Source organism: Saccopteryx bilineata, chromosome 10 (assembly GCF_036850765.1).
Source record: "Saccopteryx bilineata isolate mSacBil1 chromosome 10, mSacBil1_pri_phased_curated, whole genome shotgun sequence".
Lineage (NCBI taxonomy): Eukaryota > Metazoa > Chordata > Mammalia > Chiroptera > Emballonuridae > Saccopteryx > Saccopteryx bilineata.
The window spans coordinates 35,285,738-35,311,769 of NC_089499.1; the positions used below are offsets into that span (position 1 = coordinate 35,285,738).

Consider the following 26,032-nt stretch of genomic DNA (forward strand, 5'->3'; position numbering starts at 1 on the left):
CATGCAGACTCTGATTCAGTAGGTCTGGCTGGGATGGGGCTGGAGATTTGTAAGTTCTGAGGTGATGCTGCTAGTTCATGAACCAAACTTTGAAGAGCAAAGCACGGACTAAAACTTTGGGAAACCACAATTGCTATCCAGTGGTCTCCCAAGCCAATTAAAGAAACCTGAGAAAAAAACATTTTCGTGTGCGTGTGCGACTAAGGTGAACATGGCACGAATTCAGTTTCTCTAGGTTTGGGGCAAAGCTTTATTCTGTCCCTGCATGAGTCTCTGCATGATAAATTACCAGACTTAATTTCCACTCTTCTGCCAAGGATCAGCCAGGGATCATCGGGACCCACAGAGAGAGGAGAAGGCCTAAGCCAACCCGAAGTCTTGTACCTGTCGTAGTCTTGGCAAATCTCCCCGACAGCCACCAAGGCCTTCAGGTACTCGTTGGGCTGGTAGGGGTGGATGTAATGCAGGGAACAGCTGTTCCTGGGGTCTCCGTTTGAAGCGGTGAAATCTATAGCTACCTGGAAGAGAAAACAGGAGAAGGGTAGATTTAAAGGGAATGCACCTCGGAGGAAGGGTAAGACACAATAGAGACATGGCCTGAGATGGAAAACAGCAGCATGTTACATAACCTGCCCATGAAGTGAGTCAGAGAAGAAATCAATTAACTTAACAAACGAGGGTTGAGGCCATTTCGATCTTCCATCCCCCAATGCCCTCACTTCGCCTTTTCCAAAACAGAACTGGAGATTGACACAAAGGTCAGAGAGACCGGCTGCAGCTGATCCATGTCACCAGCCAGCAAGGGCAGAACATCTTAATTCATTAAGAAAGGACTTCTCTGGGCAGGACAATGCCATCTCTGAGCCACAGGTAAAATCCCTTCAAACCAAATTCTGCGTTAAAGATGTGGTTTCTCTAAGAAAGCCATCGTTGTATTTTCGTGAGTATCCAATTGAAGAAAGAGGTGTTGAAGTGGTGGTGATAAATTTTCTGTAAGCAGCAGCCTCGTGTAAGGAATTCAACTTTGGGTTCCCATTCATGTAAGAACTGCCGCCTTTAACAGAGAAGATGCCTCAATGTTCCGGCATTGTGAGTGGGAAGTGGAGGAGGGAAACCTATCTTGCCACCAAGTAGTCATTATCCTTGAACTTCTTAAATGTTTTCTGAGCCTGCCCCAACATCACTGTCATCTAAATAAAAATGGACTCACCCAACATTTATCATAAGAACAATAAAAATGCTTTAAGCCAGTGGTCCCCAACCCCTGGGCCGCGGAATGGTACTGGTCTGTGGGCCATTTGGTACTGGTCCACAGAGAAAGAATAAATAACTTACATTATTTCTGTTTTATTTATATTTAAGTCTGAACAATGTTTTATTTTTAAAAAATGACCAGATTCCCTCTGTTACATTCGTCTAAGACGCACTCTTGATGCTTGTCTTGGTTACGTGATACATTTATCCATCCAACCCTAAAGGCCGGTCCGTGAAAATATTTTCTGACATTAAACCGGTCCGTAGCCCAGAAAAGGTTGGGGAACACTGCTTTAAGCCTCGAGGGAGCTAAAACAGGGAGGAACATTCCTTCTAGTTTCCAACATCATTACTATTTAAATAAATACTAACCCGGCCAACACCTCTCTAAAAAATTGGGGTAGGGAGGAAGGAGGGATTAAAATGAAAAGAGTTATAGGGGAGAAGAAAATGTTCACGTTCCCTCTTTCCTTGTCCTTCAGCATTCAGCAGAATTTACCCACTGGCCTTCTCATGACAGGAAGGCTCTGTTTTCTCTTATGATCTTGTGGGTGGGAAATGGTATCCGCAAAATATTTTGCAAAATTTCATTAGAGCAAATAACTGGAATGTCCCATTTGATTTATTAAGGTGTGAGAAGTTACTCCTGGCAGGACAGAGAAAACATGCTATGTGTTCTTTTTGTTCAGCCTGCAAAGTTGACAGGGAGAAAATGTCACCCATGTCTTACACTGTCATCCTACAACAGAACCAAAGTAACTAGAAGAGATAAAGCTAACTGTAATTTATTTACAACCTCCTTTTTAAAAAAAAAATTTTTAAAGACTATTTTATTATTTTCAGAGAGGGGGGAAAGAGGGAGAGAGAGAGAGAGAAAGAGAGAAGTGGGAGGAGCAGGAAGCATCAAAGCATCAACTCCCATACGTGCCTTGACCAGGCAAACCCAGGATTTCGAACTGGCAACCTCAGTGTTCCAGGTCGATGCCCTATCCCACTGCGCCACCACAGGTCAGGCCAACCTCTTTTGTTCTTTATAAAGTTATTTATTTATTTATTTATTTATTTATTCATTTATTAAACAGAGGGTTGAAAGAGAGTGGGGAGGAGCAGGAAGCATCAACTCGTAGTAGTTGTTTCTCGTATGTGCCTTGACTTGGCAAGCCTGGGGTTTCAAATTGGCAACCTCAGCATTTCCTCAGGTTGATGCTATATTCACTGTGCCCCTCAAAGGTCAGTCTATATAGTTATTTTTTCATCATTGATTTCTCCCCCCCTTTCCCCTCACCCCTCCATCGGATAATGTTTAAAATAAATTTAAGCAGGGTTCAAGTTCTATTTTCAGAATACCCAGACATTTTCAACAAGGGAGTACCAACTAATAAACTTCTAGTACTACCAGTGTTTCAAAAGGAAAGGTCATGCGAAGAAAAATGGCATATTATTTTTTTACCACTTATAGATGTCCTACTATAGGTAACAACGAGAAGAAGAGAGGGGTAACCTTTGTAACAAACCCTACGTTGTGTCAGATTCTATGCTGTGTTACAGGCATTGTTGTTTCATTTTCATAAAGACTCTGGGAGGTAGAGATTGCTATTCCTTTCAACTGATGAAGATACTGATGCCCAAAGGTGATGAAGGTCATATATGTCATAGGGGACAGAGCTGGTTTAAACTCAAGTGTATATGGCTCCAAAGACTCTGATCCTCCATTATAGCAGAATATATGCTAGAGGTCATGAAGATTTGTAATCAACATCCTGAGATGATTCATTGGATATGATTTTTTCTTACAAGGAATGGAGTGGATTGGGTCTGAAGGTAGGGAGACTAGCTAGGAGGCAACTAAAGTAACTTAGGAGAGAAGAATGGCCTTGAATAAACATCTCTTTGTGATCAAAGCAGTTATAAAAGGTAGGAAAAGGACAATTGAAATGTGTGTGTGTGTGTGTGTGTGTGCATGTGCATGCTGAATGCTTGCACAATAGTGATCAGATATGTTACTGAAGATGACTGCAGGTGACCTAAAAGGACCAGTAAAATCTAACACCTTCTAAGATAGATTTTAGCCAGAAGGTGAAAGCCAACCCACTGGGAAAAAAGAGGAAGACAATAGGTGATGGTCCTTTCAATCAAGGACTTTTGATGATATGCTAGTTGTGTGTGTGTGTATGTGTGTGTGTAACCAACATCTGTTTTAAAGGAGGAGGAGGTGAAAGCACTCCAGAACCCACCCACAGGGACCCCAACAGGACAGAAGTCCAAATACAGACAGATAATTCTAGGAAGATTCCAAGAGGCATTCTTGAGAGGTGCCTGAGAGATAGTGTTTGAAGAAATCATACATCTAGAGTTCCCCTGGGTTTACTAAGCTCAAACACGCAGGGCCACCATTCTCAGCCTTTTTGTCCTGACAAGACACACTTATGTAATAATGGCACATTGCACGTGCATACCTAGTGTTTCAAAGGTAAAAACAGTGCTGGGAAGGCCAGGTGTGAAGCCACCTCTATCTCTCCTACTGAAGAAAACATGTTAGGGCTCTAGAAAATTCCAAAGAATATGAGAATGTTGTTATGGAGATACCTTTGATTCTGTTCCAGTTTATCTAGAATGCAAATGATTGGCAAGTGTGGATACATGATGAAGAGCGAGTATCTGCGGCTCACCTCACTCCTTCTTAGGATAATGCCCTGCATCAAAGGTCACCACATCCCTCTACCTGTGCTCTCCATGCTGCATACGTGTTCCATGTGCTGACCACCTGAGAGTGTCAAGGGGATCCTGTGATGGCAGAAACATGCCGGTGTCTTGATATAAAAGCAGAGAATGAAATTAGATAATATAAAGACCAGAGGGAAAAACCTCCATTAAAAAAAATGACAATTCAAGAGATGTAATTGTTCCTCTTGTCTCCCAAGTAAGGGCGAGGTTCTCCAGGCATGCAGGCACCCAGTGGCAGCACCTGAGCCCAGGTACATCACCTGGATGAGTATGTTGTGGTATTAAAAGAATGTCTAAATGAACATACATAGATTTTGGCAACAATACATTTTAAAGGAAATTTCTAAAATCAGGCTGAAACTAAGGTCAGGCAAGAGAGGTGACTGGAACATAAACTCTGGGAGGTACTTATCTCAGTTGACTCTACACTTGAATTTTGTGGGGTTTTTTTGAGAGAGAGAGAGAGAGAGTGAGAGAGAGGGACAGACAGACACAAAGGGAGAGAGATGAAAAGAATCAGCTCGCGGGTGTGGCACCTTACCGGTTCATTGACTGCTTTCTCATATGTGCCTTGACTGGGGGGTTCTAGCCAAGCCAGTGACCTTTGGGATCAAGTCAGCAACCATGGGGTCATGTCTATGATCCTGTGCTCAAGCTGGTGAGTCTGTGCTCCAGCCACGACCTTGGGGTTTTGAATCTGGGTCTTCTTGGCACCACGCCCTTATGCGTAACAAACTAGAGTGGGGTGGGAATGATAGGAAGAAGGGGATTGTGATTGCAGATGTTAAGGATAAAGAGCGAATAGAATTAGGTGACTGATTAAATGTGGAAATAGATGCCAGTTAGGGAAAGGGAGCAGCCAGATTTCTTTGGGGATGGAGGAGATGACACCTGGAGGACAGTGGGACAACCTGAGATCAGTGTTGGAAGCCTGGTGTTGGGCTGCCAGGACTTGGTGGTGTTGTCTAGACATACAACATACCTGATGGAAATTCTACCCATTTTTGGCAGGCAGGCCACTGGAGTTTCTACTTTTCCTGATGTTTTAGGTTCAAAAGTAGGCATGTCCCAAGAAAAATATAAAACTCTGCGGTGCCTCAACATACCAGAAGTTAATGACCTCATCACTACAGACATGTGCAGTTCACTAGTCCACCTTCTTCCCATGATGCACATTAATTTTGCAGAGTCATTTGAAGAAGTTTAATGGCAGATATGAGAAGATTTTGGCTTTTCGACCTACAGGATGGATGTACTCTAATAAGTTAATGCGCATAACAGATGTCGTACCCCAGACCAAAAGAAACATTTCAATATATGGAATCTCTTATAGCGAACACAGCAGCTACCTAGAAATGAAGCGTTCCGTTCAGTGGCTGAAACCCCAGACAATCATACCTACTGTGAATGTTGGCAGTGGGAAATCCCGGAGGGCAATGGAGAAATACTTCAAAGAATAAAAATTGGAAGCTGGATATTGATGTTACTTCCAAGGATTCAGGAGTCATTAAACAACTTAGGGGTAGCTTGTTAGTAATATCTTCAGTGATGTGAAATACATTTATATGAAAATCCTCATGAAGGCCACTCACACAGCTTATTTTCTTATTTGCGTTTGAGTGACACATTCATGGTGCTTGCTGAGCGCCTCTCAGCATCATCAGTGATAATTGAGACTGGCCTGTCTACTTTTCCAAGGAGACTCCCTCTCCCCCACCACCATGTGTCTGACAACCACAGAGCTCTTCCAGTGCAAGAGATTCTGATAAAGCTTTGGGGGAGGGGTATATACTAAAAAATTACCTGGGCCCTGGCCGGTTGGCTCAGCAGTAGAGCGTCGGCCTGGCGTGCAGGGGACCCGGGTTCGATTTCCGGCCAGGGCACATAGGAGAAGCGCCCATTTGCTTCTCCACCCCCACCCCCTCCTTCCTCTCTGTCTCTCTCTTCCCCTCCTGCAGCCAAGGCTCCATTGGAGCAAAGATGGCCCAGGCGCTGAGGATGGCTCCTTGGCCTCTGCCCCAGGCGCTAGAGTGGCTCTGGTGGCAGCAGAGCGACACCCCGGAGGGGCAGAGCATCGCCCCCTGGTTGGCAGAGCGTCGCCCCTGGTGGGCGTGCCGGGTGGATCCCGGTCGGGCGCATGCGGGAGTCTGTCTGACTGTCTCTCCCCGTTTCCAGCTTTAGAAAAATACCAAAAAAAAAAAAAAAAATTACCTGATGAATAAGGACATAAACCAGTAACCCTTACCACTCACCCCTTTCTGCAGCTTCCCTTGCTCATAACACAACAATTCGATCGTTTGACAACAGCAATGAACAGTCTAAGGCACACGGTAGCTAAAGACTATTTTTCTTGGCAATTGATGGTTTCTAAAGTCTCCCTGATGGAGCGAGAGATAAAATATCTATCTTTAGGAGGTGGCCTTCTACCAAGAATTCTCGGTGTTCTTTACAGTTAGCCTTAGTGAAAAGAGAACAGAGTGAAAGGTTAGGTTTATTTTAAAAAGCAACAGGGAGACAGTTAAGGATGGGATGAAGTTGAGAAATAAAAGCAAGCTAATGACAGAAAAATGCCAGCTTGGTGGTTGCTGACGCCTTGGTGGTGTCCTGAATGGAGTGGGTATTCAGGGCCAGGATGTTTTCATTGTCTGATAGGAAACATTTATTTACAGAAGCCTATGGTTCTGGTATGCGCTCCAATCTTCCCAGTGGGCAGCCCGAGAACAGGCGCCACCCATGGCTCTCCCCTTCTGCCCAGGACGCCTCTCTCCTCATTAAGCGGGGCTGTGGAGCAGCTTGACAAAACCTGGCAGAGGAAGAATGCAAAACGCTTGCTCTCCGCCAACAAGCCCCCACGCGTGGAGCTGCTTTCCAGAAAAGGCTGGAAGTGAATGATGAGACTTTGTCTTCGGACATTTTTAGTTTCTTAACAAAATGAGTCCACTCCTTAAATCCCTCCCCAGCCTGGGACAAATGGGCCAATTTTGACCCTCTCGGATGTTTTCTAAGGGAAACCGCTGCGAACCAACATCTGCAGTTGCTTAAATATTTCTGTAGTCAACCTTTGCAATATCACCTGCTGGGGTAGGTTTTTTGTTTTTGGACACAGTTTGGACCTATATGATGAGGCTGTAGGTGAAGATACTGTTTAGTTTGGACCATTTCTTTGCGTGTGTGTGTGTGTGTGTGTGTGTGTGTGTGTGTGTGTATTTTTCTGAAGCTGGACACGGGGAGGCAGTCAGACAGACTCCCGCATGCGCCCGACCGGGATCCACCTGGCATGCCCACCAGGGGATGATGCTCTGCCCATCTGGGGCATCGCTCTGTTGCGACCAGAGCCACTCTAGCACCTGAGGCATAGGCCACGAAGCCATCCTCAGTGCCTGGGCCATCTTTGCTCCAATGGAGCCTTGGCTGCAGGAGGGGAAGAGAGAGACAGAGAGGAAGGAGAGGGGGAGGGGTGGAGAAGCAAATGGGCGCTTCTCCTGTGTGCCCTGGCCGGGAATCGAACCCGGGACTCCCACACGCCAGGCTGACGCTCTACTACTGAGCCAACCGGCCAGGGCCTCTTTTTTTTATTTTAAAAAAATTTTCATATCATATAAAAGCTTTATCTGATAAAAATATGTCTTATACTAAATAATTTTAAAGACACATAATTATTTATATATAATGTTTTCAATCTAATTATATTTATACATTACAATGAATCCTTGTCCCTGAACTTGCCTTTATGTTCCCTGTTAAAGCTGGACGCAGAGTATACCGGCCCCTGTTGGGAGGGGCAAGAGTCAAGGGTCCAAGGGAGATAGGCCAGTCTCAATTATCACTGATGATGCTGAGAGGCGCTCAGCAAGCACCATGAATGTGTCACTCAAACGCAAATAAGAAAATAAGCTGTGTGAGTGGCCTTCATGAGGATTTTCATATAAATGTATTTCACATCACTGAAGATATTACTAACAAGCTACCCCTAAGTTGTTTAATGACTTCTGAATCCTTGGAGCTAACATCAATATCCGGCTTCCAATTTTTATTCTTTGAAGTATTTCTCCATTGCCCTCCGGGATTTCACACTGCCAACATTCACAGTAGGTATGATTGTCTGGGGCTTCAGCCACTGAACGGAATGCTTCATTTCTAGGTAGCTGCTGTGTTCGCTATAAGAGATTCCATATATTGAAATGTTTCTTTTGGTCTGGGGTACGACATCTGTTATGCGCGTTAACTTACTAGAGCGCGTCCATCCTGTAGGTCGAAAAGCCAAAATCTTCTCATATCTGCCATTAAACTTCTTCAAATGACTCTGTAAAATTAATGTGCATCATGGGAAGAAGGTGAACTAGTGAACTGCACATGTCTGTAGTGATGAGGTCATTAACTTCTGGTATGTTGAGGCACCACAGAGTTTTATATTTTTCTTGGGACATGTCTACTTTGGAACCTAAAACATCAGCAGTATAACTAGGAAGACTTTCTCTTTTCCAATGGAATAAGTGCCACAGACAATAAGAGTACACAGGTTTAGAGTTACAGCCTCAAAGGCAGTGTTGATGGCAAACTGGATAACCTTGCTGAGACAGAAAGCAGTATTCGGGGCTGCAGTACGTGGTATTTAAGTACAGCGTGTGGACGTTCTGGCCAGCCAGCAGGGAACATTCCATGCTGGGGTCTGCCCGGAAGTCGCCAGTGTGTAACAGGACTTTACCATTGAGAAGGTAAAACAGGATCATGACAGAATCTGGACAGTGATTGGCATCAAGCAAAACAACTCTGACACCATTCACTATATACATTCAGTGTCCATTGGTAATGGATGCATATATTGTTCTTGCACATGAAGTTTGCTTTTTCAACAAATTGCCAGTTATCTCACCACAATAAACTGGAAATGTGAAGTGTTTAGACAACCCAGCATAATGATCAGAATGAAAATGGGTGAGGAAATAGGCTGTGCAACCTTCAATCAGTCCGTATTGAAAGGCATCAACTGTGAAGCCAGTTCCAGATATTTTCGTATAGAATGGACAAGTTCTTTTTCTTAATTCTCTTGCATAAGAAGACTCTGGGATTTTCGTGTTACTTCTCTGAAACTTACCACAAGCTGACTTGACAAAAATGTTGTTGTTACTTAAATGGACTGCTCTAGCTTTTCTCCTGTTAATAAGGTAGTCTGACCTCTTCTGCCAGATATTTTCTTATAGAATGGACAAGTCCTTTTTCTTAATTCTCCTGCATAAGAAGACTCTGGGATTTTTGTGTGACTTCTCTGAAACCTACCACAAGCTGACTTGACAAAAATGTTGTTGTTACTTAAATGGACTGCTCTAGCTTTTCTCCTGTTAATAGGTAGTCTGACCTCTTCTGTGCTGTTCCTTCCTGTAGTGTGTCTGACTTTTTAAAGTCTCTTTCTTTGATGCTGTGCTTTCTTATTGGAAAGTTCCCCTCAGATTGCGAATTCTCATTTAAACTCTTTGCATCGAATTCTAAATCACTTAAAGATTTTTTTGCTTTCCTCTTGCATTGCTTGGACCTCTTTTTATTAGGACTTAAAACTGGATGCAACCTCGTCCCTTCTAGTACACTTCCCTCCAGCACTTTCTCTTTTTTTTTTTAGATGGTAGACCAAAATACACACCAATATCCATTTACTTCATTACCTCGGTAGAAGGGTGTGTTGCATTACACTGAGGACCAGATGGCAACATTTTCAAAGACTTAGCAGCAGTAGAGTTTGGATCATTTCTTAAATGATAGGTTAAATTCTTATGGTTTTTCTATTTCATCAAAACTCCACAGGGGGCAAAGAAATAGGAACCTAGACTAGATAGAAAAGACCTGTGAGATAATGACTTCAGGAAATTGCAAAGCATTCTTCTCCCTCCTCAACCCAGCGCTCATTCTTATTCCTCAGAGGGTCTACACAGGTGCCTGCCAGGGTTTAATCTGGGCTATAAGATTTAAAACTTAAACTGGGACACAGCATGGACATAGGATGGCCTAAATGTGTCAGGGTTAGGAAAGATTTCCTGAGAGAACTTGTAACAGGTGATCTCTTAGTTAGGTTTCAAGGTTAATCTGAGAGAAGCTACATTTAGCTTATAATATTGTATCCCATTATATTATTAAAATGTGGACCATAAAATCAGAGGTAAAAAAAAAAGCAGTACCATCTTTAATTTCTAAAAATGATAAATAATAAAAATGGCCATTTGAGAATAATATGAAAATATTATTTTTTTGGGGGGGAGGTCACACGAACCACTTGAGAATATGATACAAGATTTATATCCTTTCATTGGAAAATGCACACACCCAATTCTGCACATAATTTTGGGAGGTCAAGGGCACCCCTGAGGACAATCCTTGTCCCTCAAAGATTCCACTAGCCCATTAAGTCATATTTTCTTTCTCTTTTCCTTTCTAGTTATTGTCTACATATAGACAAATGTTTTAAACATTTTACAGAATTGTAATTATAGGGTAGCTCTGCTTTTTATAGATTAAAAATATACATATATATTTTTTTACTTAACACTATGTCATAAACATGTCCCTATGTTATTTCCAATCATTATAATGATCATTTAAAGTGGCTTTGCCATAGTCTACTTAAATGAGATACTGTGATTATCTTATTATCTTAGTCATTATCATATACATATAGGTTGCTTACAACTTGTCTCTGTGAAAATCTGCTTTACAATGAACATTTTCATGCATCTGAAAAGCAATAACTTTCAAAGGAAACATATAATTCTTCTACCACTTTCTTTCCAAATACCTTATGGTGTCTGTCTCCTCTGTACTGTCTATAATTTTTATTTTGCGTGTGACATTCTAGTACCTAGTTTTATTTTTAGCTGCTGTGCCATGTGCCAAACATATTGAACCCAATCTCTCTGTCTCTCCTTGTAGTCTATGTTACCTGAATCTACCTTCACCATGACTGTGAGAAGAAAGTTGCCTTAGGTTCTTATCACTTGATGATTCATGAGAGGGACAAGGATTGTCCTCAGGGGTGTCCTTGACCTCCCAAAATAATGTGCAAAATTGAGTGTGTGCATTTTCTGGTGAGATGATATAGATCTTGTATCAGATTCCTAAGAGGTCCAAGTGACCAAAAAAAAGAATAAGAATCATTGACTAGGGCTCATTTTTAGCATCATGTATCTCCTCTTCTCCACTGGGTCTGTTCTTTGCTATGGTCAGATTCTAGCCTAAAACTTCCTCTCTTTTTATTCTCAAGTTGCCATCCTCAATTTCTACTCTAGCCTTCCTGTCACTGACAACCTTGTTGAACAAATGGTTGTGTTCCACTGTGTTCACTTTCTCATCATCTGTTTACCCCTAACTCCTGGGTCTCCCCTGTCTCATTCTGCTGAAACTGCTCTTTGAAGATAATATGTGCCTACTATGTGCCTACTCATCACATAACCCAGCTGTTGGTTTTTATTCTTCACCTTCCAACTTCTCTTTCAGTTATGGGATTAATCACCCTTGATTTTTATATTTTTTTATTCTATTTTTATTTTTTTAGTGAGTGAGGGAGAGAGAGAGAGAGACAGACAGACAGACAGACAGGGACAGACCGACAGGAACGGAGAGAGATGAGGAGTATCAATTCTTTGTTGCAGCACCTTAGTCATTCATTGATTGCTTTCTCATGTGTTTTGACTGGGGGGCACCAGCTGAGCCAGTGACCCCTTGTTTAAGTCAGTGATCTTCAAGCTCAAGCCAGCAACCATGGGGTCATGTCTATGATCCCACACTCAAGCCAGTGATACTGCACTCAAGCCCGTGACCTTGGGGTTTCAAACCTGGATCCTCAGTGTCCCAGGCTGATGCTCTATCCACTGAGCTTCCACCTGGTCAGGCTCACCCTTGCACTTGTAACCTTTTCCTCCTGAGCATTTGAGTTAGTGCCTCCTCTTGGGCCTTTTCTTCTGGCATCTCTTCTTTTTCTCCCTGGCTACCAAATGCTGCTCTTCTATAATTTTCTGTCACCATGCCCCTTTGCTTTCCATAATCTTCTTTTGGCCATCTCATCTAGACACACATATGTGTAGCTTCCACCTCTCTCCTGAAACACAGGTCCATTTTTATCAAGTGCCATCTCCACGGGGATATCTGAAAGTTCCTCCAATATTTCCACAAACGGATTCATCATCTTGTCCAGCAGCCCCTCTTGAGTTCCATATCTCCACGAGGAGGACAGCCATGCCCTATCAGTCAGCACAAAAGACCGGAGTTCTCCTGGACTCACTCTCCATGGTTTTTCTGTTAGCATCATAGGCCAAGGTGACTGACTCTCTTTCTACAGTGCCTCTTCCTTTGGCTGCCCCTCTCATGTAGCCTCTTATTACCTGTCCCCAGGACTGTCACAGTGGGCTTTAATCTCTTCCTGTTTCATCTTTCAAAGTCCCTTCACCACTATCTTGCCTTTCACCAAACGCTCGCAGGTTTATTTCCCTGAAGCCTGTGGCCGACTGCTTCAGTGTCCTGCTCAGGAGCATTTGGACATTTCCTTATCAGGAACATAAGGAAACTCAAAGCCCTTCAATTTTCTTATTCCAAAATACTTCCCTCTCACTCCTCTAAATACACCCTACTCATTCATATTAAGGGTTCAGTATTTATCATTAGACTAGATAGATGCATAACCATTTAAGTCCATTGGGGTACTTTGTAAAGCCAAATCTAGTATCATATTTATTCACCCAATATTTTATTTTCCCTAAACCTATGTCTTCTTGAAGATTTTGGATTCGATTCATTATAACCCAACAAACGTGTTTTGAGCACCTAAGATACATCAGCCTGGCACCTGAAGGGAAGGTGAAGGTTGAACCAGAAGCACCAGTCACCTGTGGAAGATGCAAAAGCTTTCTGGTCACCCGTTTGTAATCTGTATTGGTGAGAGTCTTGATGGGAAACACATGGCCCACTCAAAAGGGATGATCAGGGAGAGTTTAATGAGAAGACCATTCAAAAAGGTTAAGGGGGACCGACAAGAAAGGATAGGAAGAAGCAGCTACTAGAACTTAGCAAGAGCACTACCTTCAGAACAAGGCGCCTGACAGGAGCTGTGACCTTCTGTAGAGGAACAGATTCGCCGTGGCCTGGCAGGCAGAGAGCTGGAGTGCCTCAACCTCTCTCTCCGCTTATTCTTTGATCTTGGGTGGATTCTTCCCATTGGTCAAAGCCAACCCAAATCCCTGAACAGAAGAGCCTGGCTAATCCATCCAGAGAGGAAGGCCTCCTGGGGTGTCGGGGAGAGGCAGAGCAGGGTCAGAGTGGAGGGAACACACAGCACTTTATTTCACTGCGAGCCCCTGGAGGTCTGTCTCCAGGGAGACAGAAAGTTCACCTTGGCTAAAGCTCCCGGGCTTCATTAATGTCTGTGCCAACGGGAGTTTCTGACGGCAACAAACATCTTTTTCCCCTCTCTCCCTGCTCTGGCTGTGTCTGTGCCAGGGAGCCCTCTTCTCATTTCAATCCCTCTGCCACTCTCCTTTCATGCTGCCAGATGGTTTCAACAGAATTACGGGACAGATAATAAACACTTATAGACAAAATTAAATAAGCCATGCTAATTTTTATTAGTAGTTTGCATTACAGCTTATACTTTACATTAGCTTGTACTGCCTGAGCAAAAAGAAATGAATGAGAAAGCTGGGTTAATTTTGGAGGAAAGTGACATTGAAGTGACTGGTATGTATTCTTTAGTAGAAAACTCCAGACAGAACACCTCACAACCTGCTTCTGAGGCCCCGGCCAGAAGCCCTGCAGGGGAAGGGCTTTGTAGCAGATGCAGATGATGATGGCCTGACCTTTTCTCCACATTTATCGGTACAGTCTCATCCTCTTTTCATCCCTCATTCCAGACTCACTCCAGAGCCCCCCTCCCACCCTGTAGGTCCATCAGTTGACACAGGAGGAGCTGAGACCCATTAAGGAGGTACCTCCATGTTGAGGAGGGTCAGCAAGAGTGAGAAAGAGGCCTGACCTGTGGTGGCGCAGTGGATAAAGCATCGACCTGGAAATGCTGAGGTCGCTGGTTCGAAACCCTGGGCTTGCCTGGTCAAGGCACATATGGGAGTTGATGCTTCCAGCTCCTCCCCCCCTTCTATCTCTCTGTCTCTCCTCTCTCTCTCTCCCTCTGTCTCTCCCTCTCCTCTCTAAAATGAATAAAATAAAAAAAAAAGAGTGAGAAAGAGAAGAGATTCAAGCCGAGAGGGCAATCTTCTGTGTCAGGAAGGCTAGGCAGACTTCTGTAAGTCAGGATGGAGACCTGGGGCCCCTGTGGGGTTAAACTGCTGGTTTTTATGGGGGCTGATTCTTTGCAGCACAACTCCAAGGGCAAAGCAAGGCCCTGGAGGTTGAATAAAGTGTTGTTCAAGAGCACAGGATCTATAGAATCTAAAACAAACCCAAATCAATAGAGTTTTCCCTTGAAAACCTATAAATAGTTTCCTGAAATCACTCCTCTGCCTAAGATCTCGGGACACTATTTCCAGCAGCTCTCCTTCATGACATTGCTGGCTTTTCTATGTCGTGCGCGTATACTCAGAGTGACAGTGAGCCTGCGGGACAGCTGGAGTTAGATGTGTAGGCCGCAGTGAGATGTTTGCTGCCTTCCGTGTGCCAGTGTGCACATAGGAGGGCTCGGGGTCGGGGGAGGCTTTAAAGAACCTTAAAGAAATGACCAATTTCTATAATGAAGTCCTATAACTTAATTCAGAGGCAGGATAGGTAAACCTGTCTGAGATTCTAAGATTCCAGCAGAGGACAAGTCTCTTGCTGGGTAGAGACTGACCTATCGAAGGACCCCTAATCTTTTCCCCTCAGGACTGCCCCTTTTAATCCTTTGAGCACCACTGTCCCTGGTTACAGGAATACACTGGTCCAGTCTACATGCTTGGGCTCAAACCTGGACAAAAAATTAAACTCATTTTTCTCACCTTCTTCACATAATTGAGCTGTCTAGGGAGCTAAACGGGGCTGAGCTTCATGACTATACTTCATCTTTGTCTATATGCTGAGACATATAGACACTGTACAAATTGTATATTTCTTATTTACATCCATGTTGCTTTGCCAAAGGCTTTAGTACAGGGGTCCCCAAACTTTTTACACAGGGGGCCAGTTCACTGTCCCTCAGACCATTGGAGGGCCGGACTATAAAAAAAACTATGAACAAATCCCTATACACACTGCACATATCTTATTTTAAAGTAAAAAAACAAAATGGGAACAAATACAATATTTAAAATAAAGAGCAAGTAAATTTAAATCAACAAACTGACCAGTATTTCAATGGGAACTATGGGCCTGCTTTTGGCTAATGAGATGGTCAATGTCCGGTTCCATATTTGTCACTGCTAGCTGTAACAAGTGATATGACGTGCTTCCGGAGCCATGACATGTGCGTCCCGTGTCACTGGAAGTAGTACTGTACGTGAGCGATGCTGCATCACTGACCACCAATGAAAGAGGTGCTCCTTCCAGAAGTGTGGCGGGGCCGGATAAATGGCCTCAGGGGGCCGCATGCGGCCCGCGGGCCGTAGTTTGGGGACCCCTGCTTTAGTGGATCTATCTCTTGCTATTGAGGGATTACATCTGGGGGTTACATCTGCCCAAACCTAGGAGAAAGGTTTTCCAGAGCAGATGGACTCTCAAACTTGGCCAACCTGGGATCTTTAAAAAGACCCAGCTAATCAACCCAAATGCATATTTAAGAGTGTGTAAACCCTTGGGCTTATAGATTACATGTAGGAGATGATCCTTGATCCAATCGCTGAGTCTAGACACTCAATTTCTCAACCTTGAAAGACACGTTCTCTAATCTTTTGGAATTCACCTTTTATTGACCATTTGGATGGCTTACTCCTGGCACTAACCATTGGGCTGACATCGATGCTTGTGTTCTGGCTCCATGAATACAGCAGGCATTAACCCTGGTTCAGTGGGACTTACTAGCCCAGTTCACTTCCTTCCCATCCTTCCCACCAGGTGATGGAATATGACTCTGTGCCTACTGCCTCGCACCTCATATAGTTACTGAAAAAATGAGAAGCATGAGGATGGCCTCCCCTCAAACTACCTAAGGTTGAATTTCTAGCTGAAAACCATATTCACTGGGAAAAACAGAAGTGTGAATTTATTTTAAAACCAGGTGACCATACCATATTTCAGCATGAGTGAGACTTGAACAAAGCTGACCTAGTGTTTTAATAGACTTTTGTTTCCTCGTGCCCCAAACCCGGCACCATTCCCCAACCTTGCTCCCTGAATAAGAACAAACAAGGAAACAGCTTACTGTAAACTGGATTTGGCAGCCACCCATGATGTAGTCCAAGAAAGAATGCATCTTGTGGATCTGCATAGGAGAAGAAGAAACATCTTAGTAACAGCATGATCTGTGTCCTTACAGATCGGAGGCTTAAACTTTGGAGTTAGGCTGCTAAACTAGAGGAAAGAACAGAGAGAGAGAGATTTGTGGGAAAAATATGGGCCAGCTGATTTTGTTTCATCAAAAAAGAGAAAGAAAGTGACACCGAATTCAGACAAGCCTGTGAGGGCTGCAAATATCCATCCTTTGCTCCCCTCCCTTTTGGTTTACATGTGATTTTAATCAGCCTTTGTCTCTGGGGTGAGACTAACCCTATATTTTCAAGGGTCACCACTGTTCTGAAATCAATAAAGTCTCACACTTGGCTTCAGTCCTGCTCCTTGTGTCTAAGTCCCAGTCCTGGTAACTTTCTTTCTTTTTTTTTTAAATTTTATTTACTTATTTTTTACAGAGACAGAGAGTGAGTCAGAGAGAGGGATAGACAGGGACAGACAGACAGGAACGGAGAGAGATGAGAAGCATCAATCATTAGTTTTTCATTGCACGTTGCAACACCTTAGTTGTTCATTGATTGCTTTCTCATATGTGCCTTGACCGTGGGCCTTCAGCAGAACGAGTAACCCCTTGCTGGAGCCAGCAACCTTGGGTTCAAGCTAGTGGGCTTTTTGCTCAAACCAGATGAGCCTGAGCTCAAGCTGGAGACCTCGGGGTCTTGAACCTGGGTCCTCTGCATCCCAGTCTGATGCTTTACCCACTGCGCCACTGCCTGGTCAGGCCCTGGTAACTTTCTTAATGCTACAAGTGATCTAGATTGCAGGGTCAAGATCACAATTACCTGAGAAGCCTTTTGCTGACAGCTTTCAGTTAGTTAGACTCTTCCCATGCAATGAACAACAATGACTGACATTACTGCACTTACTGTAGGGCAGGCATTTAACATCCATTATCTCATTTAATTCTTAGAATAACTCCATCAAGGTCTACTACTATTATTATTGTGCCCATTTTATAAATGAGGAAACTGAGGGTAAAATTATCTTTCTAGTAGATGGTAGAGGGGGACTCAAATGATTGCAGTCTGGACTGCGTAGTCCATTCTTTTGATCTCTATGCTAGAAGTCAGCATGGTCCTTGCTTTCTGCCCAACCACCACCATTTGTATTTTCATAGGCTTTAGTGATTTCTGATTTTAATTTCTGCTTCTTTATGATTCTGCTGCTTGACTCTTGGTGACATTCATTAAACAAGGATTTACTGAGCCTACTCTCCCCCATGTACTAGATGTTAGAGATAGAGTGATGAGAAGAAAAGATATGGTACCTGAAGTTGTGAAGCTTATAGTCTAGTTGCCTTCACTTGGACAATCGGTAACTATGATTTTTGACACTTCTTGGACTTCATCTGATACTCAGGGCAGCTTCTCTGAGACTGACCCAAAAAATCCCATGTAGGTTCTACTTCCAGAGGGCACACATCTACTAGCAGACCTTTCTCAGGGCTGACTTTCACTTGGCCCTCTGAATAGTGCCTGCTCTTGGCTTCCTTACGGCAGTGTTTTGCCTGATAGTTGGGATATCCTACTATTGTCTGTATATTAAGGAAATGGGTTCAGTAACAGTGAACTTTGCATGCTAAACTGTTAGATCAACATAGAGGATGAAAACAGATACATGCAAAAATCCCGTATCACTTTAACAACAGAGACAACTGAATTAGTTCACCTAGACCTTTGTTCCTGCTTCTTTGGGCACGGGAATAGTCACATGACTGTTTTGAATATACCTGGGATGTGATTTGTATATATAAGTAGGTAAAATGACCAGAGACAATTGCCTTTGAAAGAAGAGTTTATTACTCAGAACTCCCCAAAGGTGAGGAGACACGTTATGCCATGCTGGGCGGGGCAGGTGGAGAAGCACTAGTTCCTGTCAGGAGGCAGAAGGAGTGAAGGGACGGTGTGGATAAATGTCTTTACTGTGAGGGGGAAATTAGTAAGATGGGGCAAGCAGCTAAGCAGATTTAGGATTGGATAGTTTGAATCATTTTGGTGGGCTCTGGCTATAGAGGTGGTCTCTAATTGTTTAAAACCTGGCCATGGGGTAGTATAGGGCAGGAGAAATATTGCCTTGTTGTGTGAAAATAAAGAAGGCAGCTCTGGAAGTAGAGGCTCTGGATTGATTGGCCTGCCTATTAAAGGTAGGCTTGCAGGCAAAAGGATTGCTATCAATAGGACTTAGCTAACTCTTGAAGGGGCAGTCCCTCCTGGGGTCTACAAGACACCCAGATGTCAAAGCATCATAAAATATAAAAATAAAAGACACGATCAAAACAATGACCTCAGATGGCCAGTCATAATATATTATCCCCTGGTCCCCGTGATTGGTTCAAGAGTGGGCAGGTGACCCACACCAGACCCATTGGTCTTTTCCTCTTCTCTTCTTTCTTGTTATGAAGGATGTGCTTTTGCAGCTCCTGGCAGCTATGGAGAGGCTGATCTGGGAGAAGGAACCTGACGTCTATAGAGAGAAAGTGGATGCCACCTAAGTCCTATATGGTGAAGTCAGAGAGACATAGATGAAAATCTCAGCCCTTAAACTTACCACTCGTGAATGATCTCATTTGAAAGTGGAAATCTCAGGGTTGTGATGAGAGTAAATGGATTCTACTATAGTTACTCTTACATAGGAAGCACTCAACCAGTGGCAGAGTTATTCTCAGATGCGATATAAGGGGTTTACTCATCAGCACTGGGACTTTTCTGTGAAGTCAGAGACTCTGGAAGGAACTTCTAAGCCCTTTGATATTCTCCCACTGTCATGTTTTCATGGTACCCTCTCAGCACGAATGAGGTGTCACATATGAACCACAAACACTGTGATAGGCACATTGTAGGTGCTTTAGAAATGATGGTTGACTCCTTCGGGGATCTCCCTGTGGTGCTGCCCTGGGCAGAGAAGAGCCTGACTTGTGACCAGGACTCTCTTAGCTTTTTGGGAAGGACTATCCTTGTGGAGACAATGGTGGCACTGGGTTACAACAACTCCAAGACCTCCCGTGCATATATTTATTTCTCATTGTATGCCCATCAACACATTGCCTTCCTGATTTTTATTTTTAAAAAGATCACATCTTTTAGACACTCTCTCCCTCTGATCACACAGTGTGAATTCTTTCTACCAGACAGCCCAAGCTTCCAACTCCTGAAAGATGTGTCTATGTATGTACCTTGCACTGATTCAAAATCACAATGCCCGAGTTCTTGTAATTCTTCTTCTTGGCTTTGTACTTGGGGTTGATGCACTCCCACTGCACCTGCAACAAGAAGAGTCATAGCATGACTGTGTGCTCAGGAAGAAGTGGAGTTACTCAATGAAGTCAAGCCCCCAGGCACTGCTGATGAAACTGAGGACTGACAATCTCCAGGTGATAACCTTTGCACCTAGAGGGAACATAAGAGGAATGGTTGAGACTAAAGATTCTGATATTAGACTGCCTGGTTTGAATCCCAGCTCCTCCACTTTCCAGCTGTGTGATCTTTGGCAAATTACAGTTGACCCTTAAACAATGCAAATGTTGTTTGAAAATATGTGTATAACTTTTGACTCCCACAAAACTTAATTATCCTTGGTATCCATGGGGGATTGGCTCCAGGACCCTCACAATAACAAGATCCGTAAATGCTCAAGCTCCCTATGTAAAATGGTATAAATTAATATATACAGTCATCCCTCTGCGTCCATGGACTCCCAACCATAGGTTGAAAACAGTAAAACTATTTATTGAAAAGATTGCATATAAATGGACTCATGTAGTTTAAACTCGTGTTGTTCAAGGGTCAACTATACTTGACTTCTCTATGCCTTGGATATCTATACTGTAAAATGCAGCTTATAATTGTATCTATCTCATAGGATTATTGTGCAGATTGAATAATTAATCCATGTAATACAGTTAGGACAGTTCCCGGCACTCATAAATGCTTACTATTATTGGGGTCAAATCGAGCATCTGAAGAAAAGGAGAGATCTGAACACACACAGTTGAGTGACCCACGTGCTGAGTCTTAGTGCCTGGGAACTTACTTTAAAAGGCAGAAAAACTGACGAACATTGAATAGCAGGTACAGGAAGTTAGTGGGGATAATGAGTTACAGAGAATTTCAGTGAGAACTAAAATAATGGATGATACAAATCACAAAGGGGCGTGCCAGATTTACAAAGAGATCTTTGAAGGATAAGATCAGAGAGGTGGGAATGTCTGGGGACTGAGGAGGTAGCTAAGGGACTACCTTGGGAAAGAGATCTCAACTTTTCCAGTCTACAGAAGACTTCATGGGACAATGTCAATTGCATGTCGAATATCCAAGAATCATTGAATGCTCCTGCCCATCATCCTATGGGAGCTGAATCCTTGGATTTCCACTCAGGAGAAAAATTTTCACTCTCTGACAATGATAAGTGTCTGAAAATGAAGCAATCTCTGAGGCAGATGTGAGTAGGGTAGACTGATACAGCACTGGCCCACAGTGATCCATTCCTCTTGGTGTCCGTGCATTTGTGTAGTTCCCTCCCACAGTGGTGCTGAGCTAAGTCAGGTGACTTGTTTGACCAATGGGACAATAGCAAAAGTGGTATGAAGAGAGGATTGAAAAGTGCCTATACACTGGGGCTTGGTGCTGGGAAGTTTTCACACCATGTAAGAAAACCTGAGATTTGTTTCTCAGTGAATAAAAGCATGTGGAAAAATTCCAGCTGTTGAGGCACTAATGCATATGTAAATTCAGTTGGCACCATGTGTAGCAGAGAGGAGCTATCCCACTGAAACTCAGCCTAAATTGCCAACCTGGAGAATCATGAGTAAATAATGATTGTTTTGTTCAGCCAGGATATTTTGGTATAATTTGTTACTCAGCAACAGATAACTGATACAGTAGTTCCTTACCACTGGGGAAGTTCCAGTAGGGACTGGGCACCCACATAAGGGTCTGGAAGAGAAGCATGCTGTACTGGTTAAGAGGCCTCTAAGACTCCTTTCATAAAAGAAAAAAGAATGGAAGGAAGGGAAGAAGGAGAAAAGAGTCAAAGCTGAATCTAAAATCAGGAGATCACCTGCCTTATTTTTTAAAAGGCCTAACCTTTCTACTCTCATATAGTTGTCTTTTTTTTTTATTTATTTTTTACAAGAGAGAGAGACAGAGAGAGACAAAGAGAGTAACAGATAGGGACAGACAGGCAGGAAAAGAGAGAGATGAGAGACATCAATTCCTTGTTGCAGCACTTTGGTTGTTCATTGATTGCTTTCTAATATGTGCCTTGACTGGGGGGCTACAGCAGACCGAGTGACCTCTTGCTCAAGCCAGTGACCTTGGAGTTTCAAACCTGGGTCCTCTGTGTCCCAGTCCAACACTCTATCCATTGCACTACCACTTGGTCAGGCTGGTTGTCTTTCTTCTCTTAGATGTCCTTCTAATTCATTCTCCATGTGGGTACCGTTTGATAACTGACAATTTTGTTCTGTCTAAAAATAAACTTAGTATTTTTAGAAAAAGCATCCCCAGTCCATCCCCAATCAAAATTTAAATTGACTCTCCCCCAAAGCTTCCTCTAACATTATACTATAAACAAGTAGCTTAGCGATTGTCCTAACAATTGGGTAGAAAAGATCCTAAAATTAGATGTGCTGATTGTTATTTTCAGTAATTACTATTAACCTAATTTTATTTTTACTATAGCAGGTCATAACAAACTTTGAGTGGGTTAGAGTTCAAGCTCTCTTATGAACCGTAATGAACATCCATGTAAAGTCTACTGATTTCCATCTCAGCCTAAGATGGACCAAGAGTGGAAGATGGGTTGGCTCAGCCAGACAAGGGATTTAAAGAAGTGAAATTAAAACCTGTGGATACCTGGGGTTTTTATACTGTTGGGTGGAAAGGGGGTGCTGAATGAGCCAGGTCTAAATACTCTGCATTTGTCCTGGCGTGAAATTGTCATGTAGCTGTGGGCTATTTACTTTATATCCACAGTCCCATTTAACTCTCCCTACCACTCCCTTTTCTAGCAGAAAGATAAGGCTCAGAGAAGAGGCTTGGTCACTGGAGGAGCTGGAATTCAGACCACATCAATCTCACTCCAGATCATATTAATCACAATGGTCACCCCCAGGAGGGCCTCGGAGGGGCTCTCTTATTTGTTCTTGCAAGTTTCCCTTTTGGCCACCTCATCAAAGTAAGCATGTTCATAAATGCTACCTACGAAGTATTCAGAGTTAATCCTGAATTTACCCTGTATCAGCAGAACCCGAGCTCTCACAGGAAGAAGCTTGAAAGACAACATGTCTTTTTCTCTCTGACTCTACGTGTTGAGGTGCCTCAGTGGTTAAGCCTCTCTATTCTCTCTTCTACCTTCTCTCCTTAGGTGTACTCAACCATGCTCTTGATTTTAAATCTCTTCTCATTGTTTATGACTCCTAACATACAACTTCAGGTAAGTCTCTTCTCTGAGTGCCAAGTCCTCAAACTCAGTGTTCAAATTTCCATCACAAATTGGACCTCTCTGAAATAAGACATCCTCAGTCAGGAAAAGGCACCCACATTTACCCATCTGACCTTGAGTCATTCTTTTGCTACCTCCCTTTCATATTAAATCCTCAACAAATCTCATAGCTACCATCTCCAAAATATATCTTATACCTCTCCACTTCTCTCCATCTCTCTTATTACTTTTTTTAGTCCAAGTCATTATTCCATCTTGTCTGGCCTATACTATTAGCTTCTAACAGATCTCTCTGCCTCACTCTCTTCTCTCTTTATGATTGACTGTCTACACAGTAGCCAAAGTAATGTTAGTCTCTTGCCTAGACTCCTTTGCAGCACTGTCAAGTAGAATTTTCTGCAATGACAGAAGTAGTCTAGCTACACCAGCCAATAGTGAAGCTACTAGCCACATGAGGCTATTGAGTACTTGGAATGTGGCTACTGTGATTGAGGAATGAAGACTTCAATTAAAATTTAAATAATGGTTACACATGTAACCAGTGGCTACTGTATGAACAGCACAGCTTTCACATGCTGTCATCACATTTAGAAGAAAACCCCAAGCACCTTTTTTTTCTGAGCTATCAGAATGGACTTTTCCTGGCCCCTGCCTCTGTCTTTAATCACGTCTCCTGCATGGCTTCCTCACCCTCTCTGCTCTGGATTCACAGGGCCCTTTCTAGATCCTTAGCCTCCCCACGTTCTTCCTAATTCAATACTTTGCATGCTATTCCCTCGGCCTGAAGTGCTTTTTTCCCTTGCATGTTACATGGTTAGCTTCATCTCTAAAGGCCCTCAACTTAAATGTCACTTTTTCAGATGATCTCTTCTATACCACACCTTTATATCTAAACTGTTTCAGTTTTTTTATATATCATTTGTCACAAGTTGTAACTGCGTTTTTATTGCTTTGTTTACTTGATTTGTGTTTATAGCTTACTCTGGTGCACAGTCCTGGCACACGTAGAGCCTCGCACGTAGCAGGTGCCTGGCATTTAGCAGGTGCTCCTCAATAACTATTAGTCGAATCAAATAAGGAAACAGTTTCCACAGTGCAAATGTATCAAAACGGGATGGTATCTCGGTGACACAGAAAAATACAGCAGTATATGGTCCATTTCCTCAGTGACACTGAAAGATTTATTTCTGTTTCTTTGAATGCATTAGGCTTTGGTGTTCTTCTGTTGTGACATACATTATAATTTTACTTTTAACAGCCTCTTAGGAGTCTCAAGATGAAATGGTTCTCATAGCTATTAATTTGGATATTTTTATTCATATTTTACAGGGCAAACCTTTGTAAAACTCCTTAGAGCTCTAGCAGGTGGTATTGATAACTGTCACTTATTTATTAGGTCAGTAGAGCTTGGCCAAGTACATTTGATGGAGCAACTTCTCTGGCTATATCCCTTTTCATCCTAGGAGTAACTTTACTGATCATGTAGTGTTGGTTTTAATTGTGGCCCCGAAACTCCGCATGCCTGCTTGTGGACAAAGGGCTCTGTGTGTTTGACAAGGGCCTTGCAATGCCTTTACACAAGACAGCATATAAAGCTGGTTTTGTTGCAGCTATTCAGAAAGCTGCCCTTGAGTTTCCAGACCGAAGGGAAGTATTCAATAGACAATCTGACTTAGATTAAGCCTCTGATTCTAAAGAATGTTAGTTTACTTCCATCCAGTCTTGTTGTATCTTGACCTTCCATCTCAAAGAAGGGACTTGAATAATGACTTGGGATATCTTTTTTGCACTTCTGACCAGACCAGGGGCAGGGTCTTATCTCTAAGGGAAAAGGCCTTTGTCAAGGCTATTGCTGTCACTCTTTTCTACTCCGTGGGGACAATGGGCTTGGGAGTAAGAATGGCAGGTTTGAGTGCCCCCCCCCCCCCCCAGAAACAAAACCGGAGACAAGGATTCAAGTGCATTAGCTCATCTGGGAGGTTATAACAGGAAGCACCAAGAAAGAGGGGAACTGAGAAGAAAGATAGCCACAATGGGGAGGGAGCATCAAGTCAGTTACCGCTGTGGGCAGCGAGAGCCTATTCCTGCTGGGGACCCACAGCGAACACACCTCTGAGTTTTTCCACTTTTATACCTCAACACCCATCAATTCACTGGGAAACAATTTTTTTTCATTTTCTGTTGCATGAAGTTTTAGAACAGTTTCTATATATTTCTGCATCACTGATTCGAAATCTGAAATCCGTTTTTTGGTGCATGCTCTAGTTTTTATGCAATTTTAATTTCTTTTTGTTACAGTTAATGGCATGGATTGGTTTTTAAATTGGAGTTAAAGGGTAATGACTCTTGGATTGAACATAACCACAAGGCAATTAATGTTTTACAAACATCACTTTTACATAATTGTGGTTGTTTTTAAATGTAAAAAATTATTATCTGATAAATACACCCTCTTATTTTGTTTTAAGATTGAATCATGGCTTCTTCAAATAGGCGTAAATGTAAGAATAGTCCTGACACCGTCTGTTATATATGTGGCTGTTACACACTTCAATGTCAAAGGCACAATACTTCATCATTTGTGACATGTGCATATATTGCCTATTTTCAGCGGTTCCAATTGGTTATTCAACTCATCTGCGAGGAGTTATAATGACATAAAAATTGTCCTCGACTTTCTGATAGGAGGAGCATAACTGGATCATTTGTGTGAATCTTAAAATGGTAAATTTCAACAGAGAGGTTTCACAAAGTATCCTTGCTTTCTGTGTTTGTGGGATAGCCGAGCTTAGGAGAAACACTGGACACAGAAGGAGTGGCCGAAATGTGAAGCTCTGGAAGTAGGGATGCAAAATTTGTGAATGAACCTGTAGTTAATTGAGACAGGATCATTTTTCTCCTACTTCACATCAAACTTGGCTTAATGAAGCAGTTTGTTCAGGCTTAGAATAGAGAAAGTGAATGCTTTCAACATATTATTTCTGCTTTTCCTGCCTTGTCTTTTGAGAAGATAAAAGCAGTTGTAGTCTATGGACCTCAAATTTGAACCCTCATACATGATGAAAAATTTGCCAAGAAGATAAATAAGGAGGAGAAAGCAGCATGACAGTCTTTTGTGGCAGTTATAAAGAACTTCCTTGGCAACAAAAAAGCAGAAAACTATGAACTTCTGGTTCAAAGGATGCTGTTGGCTTTCCACAACATTGGA

At 42.8% G+C, this 26,032-nt stretch overlaps 1 protein-coding gene and 1 pseudogene across 5 annotated transcripts in view; both read right to left on the reverse strand.

The window, feature by feature from the left end:
* CPNE4 (copine 4) overlaps nucleotides 1–26,032 on the reverse strand; it is a 531,556-nt gene that overhangs the window by 37,240 nt on the left and 468,284 nt on the right. For all 5 annotated transcript variants that reach the window (XM_066245254.1, XM_066245256.1, XM_066245258.1 and 2 more), the window contains exons 9-11: nucleotides 19,556–19,642; nucleotides 16,298–16,357; nucleotides 385–518 (exon numbers count right to left, since the gene is read on the reverse strand). In XM_066245254.1, the coding sequence (XP_066101351.1) occupies nucleotides 385–518; nucleotides 16,298–16,357; nucleotides 19,556–19,642 (281 nt within the window). The remainder of the gene's footprint in view (nucleotides 1–384; nucleotides 519–16,297; nucleotides 16,358–19,555; nucleotides 19,643–26,032) is intronic.
* Nucleotides 7,988–11,985, reverse strand: LOC136314537 (DNA cross-link repair 1A protein pseudogene; annotated as a pseudogene).